The sequence below is a fragment of the Bufo bufo genome, chromosome 11, assembly GCF_905171765.1.
Source record: "Bufo bufo chromosome 11, aBufBuf1.1, whole genome shotgun sequence".
Lineage (NCBI taxonomy): Eukaryota > Metazoa > Chordata > Amphibia > Anura > Bufonidae > Bufo > Bufo bufo.
In genome coordinates this window covers 91,931,207-91,953,435 of record NC_053399.1, presented here as the reverse complement: position 1 = coordinate 91,953,435, position 22,229 = coordinate 91,931,207, and the positions used below count along the sequence as shown (strand labels likewise).

At 43.3% G+C, this 22,229-nt stretch overlaps 1 protein-coding gene across 1 annotated transcript in view; it reads left to right on the top strand.

The window, feature by feature from the left end:
- NTRK1 (neurotrophic receptor tyrosine kinase 1) overlaps positions 1-12,894 on the top strand; it is a 64,095-nt gene extending 51,201 nt beyond the window's left edge. The window contains exons 12-17 of the mRNA XM_040411102.1: positions 3,150-3,296; positions 5,181-5,311; positions 5,616-5,788; positions 8,693-8,933; positions 11,143-11,301; positions 12,709-12,894. Of these exons, the coding sequence (XP_040267036.1) occupies positions 3,150-3,296; positions 5,181-5,311; positions 5,616-5,788; positions 8,693-8,933; positions 11,143-11,301; positions 12,709-12,894 (1,037 nt within the window). The remainder of the gene's footprint in view (positions 1-3,149; positions 3,297-5,180; positions 5,312-5,615; positions 5,789-8,692; positions 8,934-11,142; positions 11,302-12,708) is intronic.
- The last annotated feature ends 9,335 nt before the right edge of the window (positions 12,895-22,229 follow it).

Genomic DNA, 22,229 nt, shown 5'->3' with positions numbered 1-22,229 from the left:
CCTTCTTTTTGTTCCAAACACGACGAGTGTTTGGAACCAAACAGTTTAGACCAAACAGTTCTACTTTGGTCTCATCTGACCACATGACTTTCTCCCATGCCTCCTCTGGATCATCCAGGTGGTCATTGGCAAACTTCAGTTGGGCCTGGACATGTGATGACTTGAGCAGGGGAACCTTCCGTGCAATGTATGATTTGAAACCATGACGGCGTAGTGTTCTACCGACAGTGACTTTTTGAAACTGTGGTCCCAGCTCTCTTCATGTCATTGACCAGCTCCTCCCTTGTAGTTCTGGGCTGATTCCTCACCTTTCTTATCATCAGTGATACCCCACGAGGTGAGATCTTGCATGGAGCCCCAGTCCGAGGGAGACTGACAGTTGTCTTTGGCCTCTTCAATTTTCTAACAATTGCTCCAACAGTTGATCTATTTTCACCAAGCTGCTTGGCAATTGCCCCGTAGCACTTTCCAGCCTTGTGGAGGTCCACAATTGTGTCTTTGGTATCTTTTGACAGCTCTTTGGTCTTGCACATGGTAGTAGTTTGCGTCTGACTGACTGTGATTAATGAGTGAAGTAGAGGTGGACTTTTTAAAGGCACAGTAACAGATCTTTAAGAGCCAGAATTCTTGTTGTTTCTCAGGTGTTCAAATACTTATGTTCAGCCGTGCAAGACAAATAAATTCTATAAAAATCATACAATGTGATTTCCTGAATTATTTTTTTAATTCTGTTTCTCAGAGTGGGAATGCACCTACAATGTGAATTTCAGACCCCTCCATGATTTCTAAGTGGGAAAACGTGCAAAATTGCAGGGTGTTCAAATACTTCTGTTCCTCGTTGTATATGGAGAGCAGTGATGTCATTGTATAAAATACAATATATATGGAGAGTAGTGATGTAATTGTATAAACTACAACATACAGTACAGACCAAAAGTTTGGACACACCTTCTCATTCAAAGAGTTTTCTTTATTTTCATGACTATGAAGGCATCAAAACTATGAATTAACACATGTGGAATTATATACATAACAAACAAGTGTGAAACAACTGAAAATATGTCATATTCTAGGTTCTTCAAAGTAGCCACCTTTTGCTTTGCTTACTGCTTTGCACACTTCTGGCATTCTCTTGATGAGCTTCAAGAGGTAGTCCCCTGAAATGGTCTTCCAACAGTCTTGAAGGAGTTCCCAGAGATTCTTAGCACTTGTTGGCCCTTTTGCCTTCACTCTGCGGTCCAGCTCACCCCAAACCATCTCGATTGGGTTCAGGTCCAGTGACTGTGGAGGCCAGGTCATCTGGCGCAGCACCCCATCACTCTTCTTCATGGTCAAATAGCCCTTACTTTCAAAGTTTTCCCAATTTTTCGGCTGACTGACTGACCTTCATTTCTTAAAGTAATGATGGCCACTCGTTTTTCTTTACTTAGCTGCTTTTTTCTTGCCATAATACAAATTCTAACAGTCTATTCAGTAGGACTATCAGCTGTGTATCCACCTGACTTCTCCTCAACGCAACTGATGGTCCCAACCCCATTTATAAGGCAAGAAATCCCACTTATTAAACCTGACAGGGCACACCTGTGAAGTGAAAACCATTTCAGGGGACTACCTCTTGAAGCTCATCAAGAGAATGCCAAGAGTGTGCAAAGCAGTAATCAAAGCAAAAGGTGGCTACTGTGAAGAACCTAGAATATGACATATTTTCAGTTGTTACACACTTGTTTGTTATGTATATAATTCCACATGTGTTAATTCATAGTTTTGATGCCTTCATAGTCATGAAAATAAAGAAAACTCTTTGAATAAGAAGGTGTGTCCAAACTTTTGGTCTGTACTGTATATAGAGAGCAGTGATGTCATTGCTATAAAATACAATATATATGGAAAGTAGTGATGTCATTGTTTAAACTACAACATATATAGAGAATAGTGATGTCATTGCTATAAAATACAATATATATGGAGAGTAGTGATGTCATTACTTTACAATATAAGTTGAAGCGCACCCTCCTCCTCCTCACAGTGCTATCATCGTGTGATTTGGGGGGGGGGGGGACCCCAATCTATTGTTCCCTGTTATCAGCCTTTTCACTGATGGTAGTATTCTTATTGACCACTATGTTATCTCCGGGTTCATTACATACCTAAGGATGAATTACGTTAGTGGCTGCACCTTGACAATGGGCCATTATTCAGGGCTAGTGTCCTTTGGAGAATTCATTCAGATATTCCTGTGTGGTGTAATCTAGCGACTAATATATGATATTATGGTTTTTCTTCCTTCCTTCCTAAACATATATTGATTTGATATCCGTCTTGATCCCGGCTCAGATTACAAAGCTTCAGTGGAAAAATCCTGTGGCCACCAACATTACATAGCCAGTCATGTCCATTAGGCAACTGATGCCTATAGGGTCTTATATCTGTAGGGGTGCACAGCATATCGGACCCCCCCCCCTAAGATTGTCTAGACTGCAGACCAGTGTAACAGACCCTCAGCTGTGAAAAGTACTGGTTCTCTATGGGTTTTACGGCTTTAGGAAGGTTGCCATGTATTGACAGCAAATGGTGTGGGTGTCCTTTGAATTATCTATTGATAAAGGGGTATTATCTTGGATAATGGGGGCATATCGCTAGGATATGCCCTCAATGTCTGATAGGTGCAGGTCCAGCACCTGTCCTTAGAACGGGGCCCACAAAGTGAAGGAGAATGGGAGTCCCATTGAAATGAATGGTAAGTGCACCCCACAAGCACGGCCATTGCTCCATCCACTATGGGGCTGACGGAAATAGCCGAGCCAGTTCTTGTCTATTTTCGGCACTTCTATATAAATGAGTGGAGGGTGGCTGTTCATGTGTGGTGCGCCCTCTGTCACTTTGTGGGCTCCGTTCTAAGGATAGGTGCGGGTTCCCCCTCCTAGGGATATGCCCCCAGTAAACAGCTGTATGTATTTTGCGGTCTGCAGAAATCGGATTTGCAAAATATGGATGACGTCCGTGGGACATCCATGCTGCCTCGGTTTTTTTGTGGACCCATTGACTTCAGCGGATCTGTAATCCGCATTTCATAGGACATGTTCTATGTCTTTGCGGAACGGATACGGAAAGCATCTTCTAGTGTTTTCATTACTTCTTCCCTTTTTTAGGGGCAGCAGTCTTGGCGCAAGAGGATGACTTGGCCATGTCTTTGCACTTCATGAATTTTGGCGGCAGTCCATTCACCTCTGCTGAAGGAAAGCTGGATGGAAGCAAGCACAATTTCATTGAGAACCCGCAATACTTCTGTGATGCCTGTAAGATTAATCATCCTGTGCAAACATCTACAGAAAACTAGGATTCATTTACCTGGGGTTCAATGACACACTGACACTTGGGGTACAGGATAATGACACTGACACTTGGGGTACAGGATAATGACACTGACACTTGGGGTACAGGATAATGACACTGACACTTGGGGTACAGGATAATGACACTGACACTAGGGGTACAGGATAATGACACTGACACTTGGGGTACAGGATAATGACACTGACACTTGGGGTACGGGATACTGACACTGACACTTGGGGTACGGGATAATGACACTGACACTTGGGGTACAAGATAATGACACTGACACTTGGGGTACAGGATAATGACACTGACACTTGGGGTACATTATAATGACACTGACACTTGGGGTACAAGATAATGACACTGACACTTGGGGTACAGGATAATGACACTGACACTTGGGGTACATTATAATGACACTGACACTTGGGGTACAGGATAATGACACTGACACTCGGGGTACAGGATAATGACACTGACACTTGGGGTACATTATAATGACACTGACACTTGGGGTACAGGATAATGACACTGACACTTGGGGTACAGGATAATGACACTGACACTTAGGGTACGGGATACTGACACTGACACTTGGGGTACGGGATAATGACACTGACACTTGGGGTACGGGATAATGACACTGACACTTGGGGTACGGGATAATGACACTGACACTTGGGGTACAGGATAATGACACTGACACTTGGGGTACAGGATAATGACACTGACACTTGGGGTACAGGATAATGACACTGACACTCGGGGTACAGGATAATGACACTGACACTTGGGGTACAGGCTAATGACACTGACACTTGGGGTACAGGACAATGACGCACTGACACTTGGGGTACAGGATAATGACACTGACACTTGGGGTACAGGATAATGACACTGACACTTGGGGTACAGGATAATGACACTGACACTCGGGGTACAGGATAATGACACTGACACTTGGGGTACAGGCTAATGACACTGACACTTGGGGTACAGGACAATGACGCACTGACACTTGGGGTACAGGATAATGACGCTGACACTTGGGGTACAGGATAATGACACTGACACTTGGGGTACAGGACAATGACGCACTGACACTTGGGGTACAGGATAATGAAACTGACACTTGGGGTACAGGATAATGACACTGACACTCGGGGTACAGGATAATGACACTGACACTTGGGGTACAGGATAATGACACTGACACTCGGGGTATAGGATAATAACACTGACACTTGGGGTACAGGATAATGACACTGACACTTGGGGTACAGGATAATGACACTGACACGTAGGGTACAGGATAATGACACTGACACTTGGGGTACAGGATAATAACACTGACACTTGGGGTATAGGATAATAACACTGACACTTGGGGTACAGGATACTGACACTGACACTAGGGGTACAGGATAATGACACTGACACTTGGGGTACAGGATAATGACACTGACACTTGGGGTACAGGATACTGACACTGACACTTGGGGTACAGGATAATGACACTGACACTAGGGGTACAGGATAATGACACTGACACTTGGGGTACAGGATAATGACACTGACACTTGGGGTACAGGATACTGACACTGACACTAGGGGTACAGGATAATGACACTGACACTAGGGGTACAGGATAATGACACTGACACTTGGGGTACAGGATAATGACACTGACACTTGGGGTACAGGATAATGACACTGACACTTGGGGTACAGGATAATGACACTGACACGTAGGGTACAGGATAATGACACTGACACTTGGGGTACAGGTCAATGACACTGACACTTGGGGTACAGGGCAATGACACTGTCTCTAATTCCAGGTGTTCAACACATCAAGAGAAGAGACATTTTGCCCAAGTGGGAGTTGGGAGAAGGGGCCTTTGGGAAGGTGTATTTGGCCGAGTGCTACAACCTGACCCCAGATGAAGAAAAGACTCTGGTAGCTGTAAAGGTAATGAGGATGTATATATCTAATATATACATAATATATACATTGACCTGGACCACATTAAAGGGGTTGACCTGTTGAATGTCATTGTGGTTTTGCAGATCCCTACATAGCTATGGGCAATGGGAGCATAATAGAGAACATGAAAAAAATGCCACCACAATAGTCAACCTCTTCTTTAAAAATGTCCACAAATATCAATTCCTTCCTTCCTCACCCTTCGCTACATTTTCTTGACTCTAGCTGTTACCTTAAAAATGATGTTCCTTACCACTTATGAATAAATTCTCCTTTTGACTGAATCCAGGCTCTTAAAGAAGCTACCGAGATGGCCCGCCAGGACTTCCAGCGTGAGGCTGAGCTTCTCACAGTCCTTCAGCATGAGCACATTGTGAAGTTTTATGGTGTCTGCACTGACGGGGAGCCACTCATGATGGTGTTTGAGTATATGAAGCATGGAGATCTCAACCGCTTCCTCAGGTTAGATACCTTCAAGGTCTTGACTCCTGATAAAAATTATATATTAGAGTTTTTCGGCTTGGACACTATTTTTTTCCATTGCTCTGTCCGGCTACTCTCTCAGTGAATAAGGGGTACGGCTCATTCAGGACCCTTCTATTAGCCAGAGATTACAGCTTCTACATAGAGAACCAGGCTCATCTATGTAGATCACAGAGGAAACCAATGGACTTCTGTTCAGAAACAACGAAGACTTTCCAAACGATTATCTCTGCTATAGCTAGTAGGACCACCCCACAGATTGGACCCACTGGCCCCTTTTTGAGAATATTTTAAAGATTTTTTTCAGGTCAAGGATGATTTAGGAGCTGGAGGAGAAGGGTGCCATATATGTGGAGGAGCAGCCTACATAAGGTCGTAATGGTTGGAATAAAAGTTTGAGGAGTTTTGGATGGGTTTAAGTACGGACATATGGTTTTCTTTTTTGGGTTGTATTTGGACCTCCATTGGAAATAATGGTCTTTCGGAACAGCAGGAAGATGAGACCGGAGGGTGACAAGTCAAAAGATGTTGTTTGATTGGGGAAATGGTCTGTTAATTTGGATCTCATTGATTCTGAAGGAACTTTATAGACAGTCATAGGCATTAGAGTAATGGCTGAATTAATCAATTTTGGTAAGACCAATCATTCAGAAGCTGCTCCAACTTTCCACCGATTGTAGATTAAGGGAGGGTGGAGATCAGGCTAAAGAGGAAGAGGAGAACTGGAGGATTGCAGCAGCCCAACGAAGGTAAGTAGTCAGGTTTCCACTGATTCGCAAGAGACTTTATTAGAAGTTGTCCAGTCACAACTTATGTGATGTGTATGTGATTGCCTGACAAAGGGGCCAATGGTGGCCCGAAATGCATTGACGACAACTTCTAATAAAGTCTCTTGCAAAACAGTGGAGACCTGACTACTTACCTTGGTTGCTCTGTGATCCTCCAGTTCTCTTCTTCCTCCTTAGATTTAGTTTCTGGAAAGAATTAGCTACAAAATATCCAGGAATTTTCCATACATTTTTTCATTCAATTCTTATAGTTGAATAACTTGTAGGCCCCACCCAATGATAATTGCTGAGGCTCGCTCCCCATTTCCATTGTCATCTTTACAGTTCTCCTTCAGCTGATACTCCCCCCCCCACCAGCGAGCTACCATTATAACCGTGGAGCTGCCTCTCTCCGGCTGCCATCTCTCCAGCTAATGCACTCCTCTTTGCAATATTGATTAGATTATCTGTCTGAGAGGCTTAAATAGAAGGAGATTGCCCATCAGTTGAAATAAACAGAGACTTTTTGATTGGTCCCGTAGGTATTAGACATAGACATGGGCTGCCAGTGGCGTTGTACAGTGTCCGGGTACTGATGGGGAGATCGCAGAGACACCGTGTTTTATGGTTATTGTTACACTGGGACTGAGAAATGCATCTTGTCAGGGGCCGGCTGCTCTCTAATCACATCTCTCCGTCACATGAAATATTTCTAAGATGGGCAGGAACTTGGTTTCCCCTCTTAATACACTGTACCTGGAGGATCTACAGAGGTCACTTGGCCAAGCATCTGTGTGTTGTATGATAATTCCACAAAATTGTTTTGCAAAAAAAGTTTTTTTTTTTCAAGATCTCTGTTTGCCGTTAGTGACTAGTGACATTGGTGCCAGTGACTTAAAATAATAGCCTTACACAGCTGAGGGTTGTGAAAAGCTACAGTAGATGATGATTCTTGAGCTAGTTCTTGGGGATGCTGGTTCTCATTGAGGAGATCCAGCTGATACATGAAGTCCTATAATCAGTGACTTTAGAACATGCAAATGAGCTCTCCTCTAAAAGGAGGAGTGCCACTTATAGCTAGCTACTATGACATGATCTACAGATGAGCGCTTGATGTGGCTAATATTTCTAGTCATGTTTCTAGACTTTTTTATGGGTCGGACGTTCCTTGGATCAGACAAGGTAGCTGCCTACAGGTGGGTCTACTGAGAAAGCTTTCTTCTTTCTGGAAGGGAGCCACACTCATTTTTGCTAAATACCTGAACAGTAAAAATCTCTTGCTTCTTATGGTTTGCTGCAAAGTATCTGTGCAGGTAAAACACATCAGTAGCAAACCTTCAGCTCAGAGGAGTATCAGGTTTGTACAGGTTTTCAACCAGTGAACCAAAATATTTATTCTCGGATCTTGAAATTGTGAGGAACTAAAGTTTATGAATTTTACCTCTTTAAAGGATATGTACAGCTTTGGGGACATTTTGTTTTTATTGCATTGTATTCATTTTGAGCTAAATTATTTTAAATTGGTTTTTATTAAAAATGTTGAGCCCCTTTCTCTGTACAGCCTCGAGATTCTTTAGTAGCAGGCTCTGTATTTTTAATGTTTCTCGTCAGGCAGTTCCGCTGATGGCTCCTTATCTCTGACCTCCTAAACACTCATTATAGCTCAATTCTTTTCTTACTGATAAGAATGTGGCTTAAATAAGTGTTTATGACCTGTTAGTAATTTAGAGATAAGGATTATTAGATGACCGGCACAAAGTGAAAGTACGATTCACACAGCTAGACAAACAGTTATCCCTTTGTGGCAGAACAGTTGAATATTATTAATAAAGACCAATTGAAAAAATGATTTTTACCCAAATTAGTAAAATACAATCATAAGAAAATTGCCCCCAAGGTGTACATAGCCTTTAAGTTATGGAATCTGGGTCCATTGTACAATTTAGTATAAGGAATGTGGTCTATATGGGGGAGCTGGCCAGTTAGAAGCTGACAGTCCACCAGATGTTTGGGCATCTCCTTCAAAATCAATCTGTATACTATACATCTGCTGATTGTTGACCTCTGATATTTTCTGATAGATTATAAGATGTGACTCCCTTCATCTATTACACAGATCCCATGGACCAGACGCCAAGATTTTGGATAACGGCAATGGGCAACCATATGGCCAGCTCAACTTGACCCAGATGTTACAAATTGCCAGCCAGATTGCCTCGGGCATGGTTTACCTGGCATCTCTCCACTTTGTCCACCGAGATCTTGCGACAAGGAACTGCCTTGTGGGGAACCATTTGGTTGTCAAAATTGGTGACTTTGGGATGTCCCGAGATATTTATAGCACCGATTACTACCGGGTAAGGACATCGAAACATCTCAGACAGGGCTAGGTTTATTATTTAGGTAAGGAGGCTTGGGTTCCAGCATGGTCTCCTCAAGATTACTTCTGCAATATATATGATGGCTCTTACAGAGTAGTGGGTCTACCATCATGTGATGGTGTGTTTGGGTTAAAGGTGCCTATAGGCCTTCAATAACTATAGGTCAAATGCTCGTTTTGCTGACTACTATTCCTCCCAATACTCTCCATACACACCAAGTGTCCATGTAGCATATAGCATTAATAGTTAACTGCTAGAAGTCCAACTGCTAGAGTCACGAAGAAAGGTGGCTGCACTTGAGAACACAAGGTTGTTTTCATATCTCCCATACAGTATAATGGAGACTCTGTTTTTGGGATCAGTGAGTGTCCCAAGGGTAGGTCCTGCACTAGTCAAAGTTATGCAATATCCAACTGGGGATGTGAAATCTGACTATAGCAAGAAAAGGACTATATTTGTGTATACTATACTAGCTAACAATAAGCTAAGCAGCACCATTCAAGTGGCATCTGCAAAAGCAAATGCATAAAAAGATTGAAATATTTGACTAAAATACAATTTTACCCCTTTAGAAAACCCTTCTACTGAATATGAGGTGTAGCTTTGGGTTCCTCAGAGGATCTAGGAGAGTTGGAAAGGGTGTAAAAGTGCAAACTAGATGGGATGGTGTAATAACTACTGACTAGAAAAGTTTGGCTTAAGATTTTTATTTATTTATATGTATATAGGTGGCGTCACTGCCCTTGAGGTGACCTTTATATATGTATAGAGGGAGCTCCTGGCAACTACCCTAACGTCTCAAATCTATCCTCACCATCTGAGGCTCTAGTGAAAACCAGGTAGTTGCTTAGACACGTCCGTCCAGAGTATAGCCAGTCAGTGGCACAGTGGATTCACATCCGCTGATCCGTGACAAATGCAGCACCAAATCCCTCCCCATCTGCGTGAGCTTGTACTGACATAACATTGGGAAAGCCCTATGAAATTAGGATTTGTGTTGATGGTAATCCTAATAAAAAGCCAATGCATTTGTAAGTAACATGCTTTCAGGCATTTAGCTGCCATGCTCGGGAGATGGCACCGGTCCAGATCGAGGATTTTATTGCCCGAGTGAACCCTACGCACCTGCCAAGTCCTCGGCACAGCCAGAAGATCCTATCCATCTTCATACTGTTCAAAGGCTCTAGCGGGATTTGAACTTGTGACATCCTGAATTGCCCCAGCCTCTATCTTTCCCTTTTAGTGCTCCGAAGTTGTCTCTTTGTCAGACTCGTATTCATATTTAATGCAGCCTGTGATGGGAAGGCAAGAAAATCACTTAAGTGAACGGAAAAATCCAGGGAAATAAACGGAGGGGAAAATTAGGGGAGTGAGCGACGGAGATGTGGGGCATGTAGCACGACGTCAGCTTTCTAATAGGATCAATAGATGTAATATCATCGCTACCTAAAAAATAATGGGTCCTAGGCATTAGTAAAATGAATTAAATATTTGCTCTAGGGGCGCTGTTCACTAAATCCACCTATACTGTATAACCTCTACTATGTTGCCTCAAGCAAGCATGTCATATACCCTCCCTCTTCACATTGAGTACTGAGCTTCCCCTCTCTATCATTTTCAAAATCTCTACTTGCTGTCAGTAAATGAAAACATTTTTGGCTTGAGAACTAAAAACAGAAGGCTTAAAGGGTAGCTATCAGCATGATCGACTATATAAAACCAGGCACATCGCCTGGTAGTGTTGATTTTGCTGATTACAGTGATACCTGTCTTTTGAAAATCGGTTGTGGTGTTCCTGAGAAAAGAAGACCTTTATTCTGTATGTAAGTGAAGGCTTCAGTGCATCAAGGGGAGGGGCCTATACCCTCAGCTTCTCAGTGCTGGCCACGCCTCTCAGTGCACTGAAGCCATCATTTGCAGAGATAATCAAAGTCCTGTTTCTCAGGAACCCCACGACCGATTTTCACAAGACAGGTGTCATTTTAATTAACAAGATCCACCCTACCAAACAGTATGTGTGGTTTAAAGGGTTGATCCTGCTGACATGTGCTCTTTAAGCCTAACGGATATAACTGGTTGTAGGCTAGCAAGTTGGAGGAACACTGACAATCAAAGCTGTTCATATTATCTTAATAAGTAAAGGGAAAACAATCTTATACCGGGGGCGTCTGTTGTCTCTTCACAGGTCGGGGGTCGGACGATGCTGCCCATCCGCTGGATGCCCCCTGAGAGCATCTTGTATCGTAAATTCACCACAGATAGTGACATATGGAGCTTCGGCGTGGTCCTCTGGGAGATCTTCACCTACGGGAAACAACCATGGTACCAGCTTTCCAATACAGAGGTACATTGCTGAATGCAGATTTCGTAAAGAAACAGTCCTTGAAATCTCTATGTTTCAGATTCTCACCACTTTCAAGGTCTCTGCTTGCAGTCAGTGAATCAGACCTCTTTTACATTGTTGAGGCTGAAAACCTGTACAAACCTAATGCTTCTCAAAGCTGAAGATATGCCACAATTGTATCCAGTCTGGAGAATCAAAACAGCCTGGACTCCAGCCTTTACTGATACAATGTAACAAATTATCAGAACTGGAGAGAGATCTGTGCTCCTGAAAGATTCTCTAGACTAGGGACATTGTAGCAAACCCTCAGTTGGCATCTGTACAGGTTTCCATTCACAGAAGACAAGCAGAGATCTTGAAAATGAAAATGAAACAGACACTATATTAAATAGTTTCAGAACTTTCTATCATGCAATGATTAATATACATAAGACCGGAGAACACCTTTAAGATGTGATCATGTGGGATAATAAAGCGCCTCGATTTCGGGGTTTCTCTGGGCACTGAAAGGCTCCTCTTGCCCAACGCGAGTCTCTCCGAGTGATGCCAAGAAAGCTTTCTCAATAAATAAATTAATATCACGAAAGAAGAATCTGATTTTAATTTTTTCCAGTGCTCAATAGGGATAATTTAATTCTGATGCCCTGTGGGTCCTGTAAGTGACCTCCTCAGGAACTGGAGAAGGTAATGAACTCAGGAGACACCCAGATAAGTGGCTCTTTACTACATCAAGAAGGATTAGGTTACGTGAAGCCCAAGGCGTCTTGGCAGAGAGATGAGGAACATTTACAAACACAACATTATTTATTCCTGACACGTAATTGTATTTACAGGTACTTGTGATTTTTCAGAGGCCGCGAGATACTTACCTCATTACAGGGACACACGCTGTCTAGACCGATAGTGGCAGGTGGATATGTATGATATACTAAGATAGATATTAGAGAGATATATATATATATAAGATAGATAGGAAATAGCTATATAGATAATAGATAGATAGATAGAGAGATGGATAAATAAATAGGAGGTAAATAGACAGCTTTCAGCTTCTGCTGGCCAAGTAGAGGTAAATATAACGGCACAAAGCTGAACTATTTCTAGACACTGCTTGTCCACCAATGTCACTATTGTTGGCCCACAATCCAGATACACTTCAGTAGAAGTGTCTTCTACTGAAGTGTATCTGGATTGTGGGCCAACAATAGTGACATTGGTGGACAAACAGTGTCTAGAAATAGTTCAGGTTTGTGCCGTTATATTTACCTCTACTTGGCCAGCAGAAGCTGAAAGCTATTTATTTATCCATCTCTCTATCTCTATATCTATCTATCTGTCTATCTATTTCTTGAGATGTTTTTTCTGTATTCATTCCATGTCAACTTATCCAGCTTCTTTCTACCCTAGGCCATTGAATGCATTACTCAAGGACGAGAACTTGAAAGACCAAGAACCTGCCCTACTGAAGTCTACACCATCATGCAAGGCTGCTGGCAGAGAGAACCTCAGCAGAGGCTAAACATTAAAGAAATCCACCGCAAGCTTCAAGCTCTAGTTAAGGCCCCGCCGGTATACTTAGACATTTTGCAGTAGAATATGCAGCAACTTCTGAAGACCAACCATGAATGCTTTAACATCTCCTGCAAGTCCATCACTCTCTTATGCACTGCAGAAGAAGCTTAGCTAATGATTCATCCTAGACCTCTGATTTATAGAAGGTCTTCAATCTCAACAATGCCTCCACTGAATCTTCTGAATTATGTTGTGGGGGAATGGGATTTCTGGATCTTCAATGCCAAGAGAGCTAGTAGTAGAAGAGGCTTATGGAATGTCTGTTCTGCACAAGTTACGGGACCATAAGGAGAGGACTATAACAGCACAATGGAGACCAGTTTTAAAAGTCTTCTCACCAACTACTGCTCAAGATATAAGACAAATGTCCATACCATACCAATCACCTTCACATCATCATATTAACCAATATCTCTGGCAAATGGAAAAGAAATATAAAATGAGTGAATTCTGTACGACATCCTGAGTCCATTACCTAAGACAAAGCTAAACTTTAGCAGTACCACCTACCCCAGCCTTTTGCCTGGTTCTACATTGTAGACACTTTTGAAGACATACTTAGCTAAGTCAACTATGCTGTGGCTTTCATGAATAAATGTTTAGTCCAGTTGGACATTTCGCAGACTTTACATGACTCTGTCCTATATCTTCTATGTCCATTGAGGTTTACTTGAAAAGGTTTCCTCCTACCCTCTGAGACAATGGACTTTATTACATATATGTTAATTTATTAGAATTCTATACTCTGTAATGCAGATGGTTCCTCACATATATGTGCTGCCTGTCTATGATTTACATGTCACTGCTGTAGGTAGATTTGTTTTGGTCGAAAGCTGAATCATATAATTTGCAGGAATGTCTTTTAGCCATAGTGTCAACTGTGAATATTGCAGATGTATATTATACAGAGGACCAGGAGAGTCCATATCTACAATGACCTTATCATCATGTTCATGGCCATAGGGGATCCACAGGAACACGTCAGATATATTTCATTATCTTACTTAAAGAATGTGACCACCAATTAACAGTTACATATAGAATACATCTACATAAAAGGTCAAGACATAATGTAAACACTTTACTTTTCCTGTACTGATCCTGAGTTATATCCTGTATTATACTCCAGAGCTGTACTCACTATTCTGCTGGTGCAGTCACTATGTACATACATGACATTACTTATCCTGTACTGATTCTGAGTTACATCCTGTATTATACTCCAGAGCTGCACTCACTATTCTGCTGGTGCAGTCACTGTGTACATACATTACTTATCCTGTACTGATCCTGAGTTATATCCTGTATTATACTCCAGAGCTGCACTCACTATTCTGCTGATGGAGTCACTGTGTACATACATTACTTATCCTGTACTGATCCTGAGTTACATCCTGTATTATACTCCAGAGCTGCACTCACTATTCTGCTGGTGCAGTCACTGTGTACATACATTACTTATCCTGTACTGATCCTGAGTTACATCCTGTATTATACTCCAGAGCTGCACTCACTATTCTGCTGGTGCAGTCACTGTGTACATACATTACTTATTCTGTACTGATCCTGAGTTATATCCTATATTATACTCCAGAGCTGCACTCACTATTCTGCTGGTGGACTCACTGTGTACATACATTACTTATCCTTTACTGATCCTGAGTTACATCCTGTATTATACTTCAGAGCTGCACTCACTATTCTGCTGGTGCAGTCACTGTGTACATACATTACTTATACTGTACTGATCCTGAGTTGCATAGTGTATTATACTCCAGAGCTGCACTCACTATTCTGCTGGTGGAGTACTATTCTGTACTGATCCTGAGTTATATCCTATATTATATTCCAGAGCTGCACTCACTATTCTGTTGGTGGAGTCACTGTGTACATACATTACATTACTTATCCTGTACTGACCCTGAGTTACATCAGTTGCAGGAGCTCAGCAAAGCTGTTAGGGATTTGTCTGTCAGCAAGTTTGTATCCACCTAAAATCAGCAGAATTATAAATACAGCTCTTGGGTGTCATACAGAATGTAAGTCATGATCAGTATAGGATAAGCAATGCATTTACAAATTAACTTTTTTATGTAGATTATTCCTGTTAGTGGTGGTCAGTGTATTTAACGTTACTATTCTGCAAATTTAGGATGCTATCTTTATCTCTTAATTACTTGGCCAATCAACCTTCTACAGTTCAAAGCACTCCCAGTAGTAGGAAGGGTTCAACTCAGTGTCTGTAGGGAATGGTTTAGAGGTTTAGGTTGGATAAGTAGTGTTTTGAGGGAATCAAACAAAACCAAAGATATGTTTCAGGTATTCCATGTCTAGGAACCAGCCAAGATCCTTCCCATAGAACAGGAGGTCATTTATTACAGGTTTTGGGCTTCACCTTGACCAATGCGCGAGAGACCAAAAATATTTTCATGTATTCACCACCATAGATGAGGTAAAGGACCACAGCATGCCATATGCTATTCAAAGGACGTTTTAGTGTATAGTTAGATGATCCATCTAGAACAGAACATCATTATATCTTGAGTAGACTGAAGATTCTTAAAGTTATCTCCTTAGAGAAAGTTTCTTAGGTTCATAGAACCTGGTTGAAGTTTCCTGAGAAGACTGTTGTGGTAAACAACAAATAATTTTTGCTGTAGGAATAGAAAACTTACTTCAGCCTGCCATGAGATGACTAGTGGGGTAACAAGCAAGAAACTTCAACAAATCTTGGTTTGAATGTAGCCCTAACCAAGTGGTTCCAGCATTTCTTTGGGGTTCCTCGTGGTTAAAAGGTTGGGAATCTCTACCATAGAGTAGCACAATCATAAACATGGTCCTCAAACCAAAAAAGATTACGTCCTTTTCCTGGCCTACAACCATTACCACTACACAGGATGATAGGAGTATAAATTATGTATCAAGTAAGAGTGTGGTGTCAGAAAAAATCCTGGAAACATGTAATAGGTTCTTCTTATTCATCCCTGGACGTACCATGTGGTGGACCTTATGGAAACAGATGTATTACGTGTAACTTTGGATAAGTTCCTTCAGTATTTTCCTACTAAATCATGAAAATGATGGGACTTTTGGGATATTCTATGGAACCTTCTGTGGGTTATTAATAATCATTTTGGCTGTAGACACATTGGACATGGATTACGCCTGTGCTGGAACTAGTATAAAGGCCAACGGGCCCAAGAACAAGAGCGGAGATATGTTTCTTGTGCCAAAGTTATCCAGAACTCAACATGTCCCTCCACCCTTTCTCTTATTGTGCTTGGATGTATCATGTATGATATAATTAGAATGTAAGCTCTAAGCGCAACGGGCCTAAGTCAATCATCTTCTCATGTTAACTTCCTGTGTATGTGCAGTGGTTATTATGTTACTCCAGATTACAAGCTCTTTGGGCACTTATCTTTGCCTTGCTCTTGTATATTACGCTTCTCTTGATATTTATTTAGCTTTGTACCTGCAGGCAGTTATAATTGGGGGTAATTTGGGCGCCACCTAACCAAAAGAAAATTGAAGCCCCAATCCTTGATGATAGAGAAAGTCTCTAAAGCAGGGTTTCTCACTCCGGTCTTCGGGACCCACCTACCATTCATGCCTTCAGGATTTCCTTAGTATTGAGCAGGTGAGGAAACTCTGCTCTAAAGATACTCTACATGTTTTCATGTGGGTTCCAATTATGTTATTTTTAGAGCAGAAGTTTGTATTCCAGAGCTGAACTTCACCACCTGTAAACAGATGGAGGATGTGTCACTATTATGGAGGTTATGGAGAGCTGTTTTCGGTCACTTGGTCACCCACCTACACCCAGGCACCTGCTTCATAGCTCCATTTCTGGCAGTCTTGTTAAGTCCATAGTCTCCACCCCTATTGCTTACGTCAGTCAAATTTCTAGAGGGTCCCCGGACTGTAGATCCATGTGGTGAGGGATGCGGGCATCATTATGTAACCGTATTAGTAGGTTTCTCAAGATAACTGCGGTGGTTACTAATCACCATAAACATGTGTACTGTAAAGGATGTTATGGGGATACCAAATATGTATTTAATAAAGTTAATTTGAAATGATGCCGCCATATTTCTATATGTTTCTTAGAAATTAGCCCTAACAGGCAGTATAGTGGATAAGAAGTGTGGTCAGTGGCCCTAGGGTACTTTGAAAGGATGAAACATTCTCTTCTAAAAATGTGCCCTAACAGGCAGTATAATGGACAGCCCTAGGGTACTTTCAAGGACCCTTATGTCTTTTCCTAAAATATGCCCTAACAGGCAGTAAAACGGACAGCCCTAGGGTACTTTTAAGGACCCTTATGTCTTTTCCTAAAATATTCCCTAACAGGCAGTATAACGGACAGCCCTAGTTTATTTTAAAGGACCCGTATGTCTTTTCCTAAAATATGCGCTTACGGGCAGTATAACGGACAGCCCTAGGGTACTTTTAAGGACCCTTATGTCTTTTCCTAAAATATGCCCTAACAGGCAGTATAACGGACAGCCCTAGTTTATTTTAAAGGACCCGTATGTCTTTTCTTAAAATATGCCCTTACAGGCAGTATAACGGACAGCCCTAGGGTACTTTTAAGGACCCTTATGTCTTTTCCTAAAATATGCCCTAACGGGCAGCCCTAGGGTACTTGCAAAGGACCATATGTTTCTTCCTAAAATATGCCCCAACAGGCAGTATAACGGGCAGTCCTAGGGTACTTTTAAGGACCCTTATGTATTTTCCTAAAATATGCCCTAACAGGCAGTATAACGGGCAGCCCTAGGGTACTTGCAAAGGACCATATGTTTCTTCCTAAAATATGCCCCAACAGGCAGTGTAAAGGACGGCCCTAGGGTACTTTCAAAAGGACCTATCAGGCCTGTATAACAAGGAGGGACTTAAATGCCAGAATTTTACCAATGAAAATGTCGATTAGTATGCCTTTGCAATTGGGTCATGGGAATCAATGTACAGTTCCCCCTCCAGAGAAACCATTGGCCCCTGGTAAATAAAACACCTGGGTATCAATTCAAGTTTAACAAAATGGAGGAGCACGTTTTGGGCAGATTTCTAAAACTGTCTATAGGAAGGGCTATGTTTGTTGCCGATAGCAACCAATCAGAGCTTAGCTTTAATTTTCCAAGAGCACAATATGAAATGAAAGCCGCACTGTGATTGGTTGCTATGGTTAACCATGACAGTTTTTCTTTCAGACGGTTTCGTAAACCTCCCCTACGTTTGCCATTGACCGGAGGTACCCCATACTAGGGGATAGACGTCCAAATAAAGTGTCCCGGGGCAGAGAGGGGTTAAAGACATAGTGCTGAGCCCCCCATAATGAGAGCGACAGCCATCTTGACTATAGGACGCACAGTTCCCGCTAGGGGAGCGGTAGCCCATAACACAGAGATTCACAGGAGGGAAGAGAAATTTTACTGGGGGTGGGGGGGGGGGGGTAGTACTAATGGCGGACAGTCAAGAAGTCGTACTGATCGAAACGCAAGTCTAAGGACACAAGGAAATTAAATAACCAGAGGGGTGCCAGATTATCAGATATTCTGGCCTGCCCCTTTAAATTCCAGACTGCCCCTTTAAATTCTGGCACACCCCTTAAAACTCCAGCTCTGCTCCTCCGCCCACCTGTGTCCTTGCTTACAGTGATAGAGACGTGACCTGTGATGGTGCCGGGGGATAAGTTCCTCCATAATGTGGTCAAGGACCCTGTAGAGTGCACATACCGTGCAGTGCACTCACACTCCGCCTCACAGGTAGGTGGCCGCTGCAGCAATGCTTCAAAGGTTGAGGTAGTGTTCACACAGCGCAGATGGTTTTACAGGACCGCACTTTCATTTTTGAGGAATGTTGTGCTTTTAGCGGCAATCCTTGGTAAATGTGTCAATCGCCATGGCGAGACAGTTTTTGGGCATTTTCTGACCATGATATGTGAACACAGCCTAAGGCCTCCTGCACACGAACGTGTGCGCCCCGTGGTCGTGCTGCGGCCCGCAAAATGAGGACAATGCACGAACACCATCCGCGGGGAAGCCGCAGCTGATCGCGGACCCATTCACTTTAATGGGTCCACGATCCGGCTGTTCCGGGACGAAACTCCGTAGTGCTCCTGTAGGGTTCCGTTCTGTGCTTCCGTTCCGCACCATTCCGCATCTCCGGATTTGCGGACCCATTGAAGTGAATGGGTCCGCGTCCGTGATGCGGAATGCACACGAAACGGTGCCCGTGTATTGTGGATCCGCAGATGTGGTCCGCAATACGGCCACAGAGCGCACACTAGGCCTTACAGACAGCTTAATTGTGGTTGACCTGCGGGAAACACCCCTGTAGTTGACCAGATGACCCTCTAAGGGTATGTTCACACCATGTTTTTTGACACTGATTCTGACATGGAAAACCCTTCAGAGTATTTTGCCCATGTGAACATACCCTAAGGCCTCATGCACACGACCGTTGTTGTGTTCCGTTCCGCAAAATGGGGTTCCGTTGTTCCGTGATCCGTTTTTGTTTCCGTGTTTCATTTTTGGAGGATCACCAGACATGAAGGAAAGTAAAAAAAAAGTCTAAGTCAAGTTTGCCATGCAAATGATAGGAAAAAAACGGACGCGGATGACAATCTTGTGTGCCTCCGCATTTTTTCACGGTCCCATTGACTTGAATGGGTCCGCGAACCGTTTTCCGTGAAAAAAATAGGACAGGTTATATTTTTTTGATGGACAGAAACCACGGATCACAGACATGGATGACAAACGGTGCATTAGCCGAGTTTTCAACGGACCCATTGAAAGTCAATGGGTCCACAGAAAATCACGAAAGACGGAACAACGGACGCGGAATAAAACAACGGTCATGTGCATGAGGCCTAACAGTGTCCCAGCCACAGATTCCCCATTAGGGCAAACGACCGTTGTTGTTTTGCGGTCCGTTTTTCACAGATCCGTTGATCTCTATCTGAGGTTTTTTTTTTCTTTGATTTAAGTCCTGTTCCGTTCCGTTATTGCACAAAACATATCCATATGGTTATATGGTTTCCGTATTTTATCAGTTTTTTGCAGATTGAAAACGGAAACAGTAATTTATTAATCACCAAACACATGAGCAATATGGTCTGGGCATAGCATTTCTACAGTATGGATCCGCAAAATACAGATGAAATACGGATAACATACGGATGTGTTATGTGTGCGTTCCGTATTTTTTGCAGACCCATTGACTTGAATGAGGCCTCGGACCGTGATTTGCGGACAATAATAGGACATGCCCTACTTTTTTGCAGAACGGCCATGCGGACAAACGGAAACGAAATGCACACGGAGTAACTTCGGTATTTTCTACAGTCCCATTGAAGTGAATGGTTCCGCATACGGTCCGCAAAAAACAAAGGAACGGAAGCGGAAAGAAAATACGTTTGTGTGCATGAGCCCTAATAGTGTATCTCTATGTATTTTCTGTGTACTAAACAGCGAATAGTTAACAGGCTTTAGCAACCAGTTGCTAGGTGGGGCTGTTGTTACCCTCCCTATAGGAAGTGGCTAGAGCATTCATTGTTGAGATGGTGGATGTATATGGAGAGTAGCATGTGCTGAGGCAACAGAACACAGCCCTGGAGAGCCTCAGGTTGGCCATCCCTGGGCTAGAGCATTCATTGTTGAGATGGTGGATGTCTACAGAGAGTAGCATGTGCTGAGGCAACAGAACACAGCCCTGGAGAAATTAACTCACATTAAAGCCTAAACACCAGCTAAAGTGAACAGCATTCCAGTGTTGAGAGGAGGTGCGAGCAGAAGCTCTGTGGAAAAAACTGATTAACCAGACGCTTATAGGCTCCATGGCAGACATTGTCCAGAATGCAAAAGGCCTCTGGCTCTGGACAAGCTTAAACAAAGCAGAATTTAACCCCTCAGATGCTGTGGTTAAATGTGACTGGGTGATGCGGACATGGGAGCTGCGTGTTCCTGCACTTGTAGCGGCATTCCCCGGCTGAAATCGGAGAAACTGTTATAGGCCATGTAGGAAGGCGCAAGGGTCCGTCATTGACGGAAGGTACGGGTCATCGAGGTTCCTGGCCTCGGTGAGATAAGAACCGGGAATTGTATGTGTCAGCGGCAGCTAGTGCTCGCTGACACTGTTTTACTTAGTGTGGCTGTAAAGTCAATCCGGGCCGGTTCTTAGTGGGAGCAGCCAAAGAGCAGGGTGGGTGGCTGTTCCCCACGTTCCAGGCCAGGTTTTGGGTTGGGAATAAAAACCCAGCCAGCAGCTCAGCTGGGTGTGGATTACCCTGCATTTTCATAGTGGATCTGTGAAGCACTGTGGTTTTTGGGTTCCAACCAGTTGGTAGTGTGCTGGAGAGCCGCACGCTGAAAATCAGGCGCCCTAAAGCCTGCGGTAGACGGCTGTGGATTGCCCTAGACAAAACAGTCCACCAGGTGACACGTTTGTGCTGTGGACTTTATGTGGTGTGAATTAACACCAGGACTCTGCACAGTGTTATTTTTGCTTTGTTGCTTTTTTGTGTGAATAAACACAGAACTTTTGCTTTATTACTGTGTTCTTGCCTCTGTACTGCGTCCGCTTACCCTGCCTACCAGAGCAAATCCCTACAGTTGGTGGTTTGGACCGGGCAAGCGCAGTGAGGCTGGCGTAAACGCCGAAATATTTTTGGTTTGCGTTTTTGGGCACGGTTGTATGTCCGTTATCAAGCCAGCTAAATTCAAACCTGTGTCACACGACAAAATGGAGGCTGTTTGTGAAGGCCCTCATGGAGGCTAATTTGCAACAGCGAGAGAACAACCTGCACCAGCGAGAGGCTAACAAGCAGCAGCAAGAGACCAACCAGTTGCTGCTACAACACGTGATGGCTTTGCAGTCAGCAGGAGCAACCCCAAGCGTCCACGATGCCCGGAAAGCAGTCTGTGCAGTGATCCCTAAGATGACACCCACAGATGACATCGAAACCTACCTGGCGATGTATGAGAAAGTGGCCACCAGGGAAAGGGTGCCCCAGGACCAGTGGGCTGAGGTCATTGCTCCTTTCCTGACATCAGAGTGTTTTGCGACTTGCCGGACAATCAAACAGCCGACTACCCAGAGGTCAAGGGTGAGATTTTGGCAAGACTGGGGTGAATGTGCTGGTCTGGGCCCAGTGGGTGCATCAGTGGGGGTTAAACCCGGCTGAGCCAGTGAGACCCCAGTATTATAACCTGCTCAACCTTTTGCAAAAGTGGCTGCAGCCTGACGTGCTGAGCCCCACTGCTATGCTGGATCGGTTGTTAGCAGATATGTTCTGGAGGGCTCTGCCACCCCCTCTCCAGCAATGAATTGGCCAGGTCTCTCCAGGTAATGCA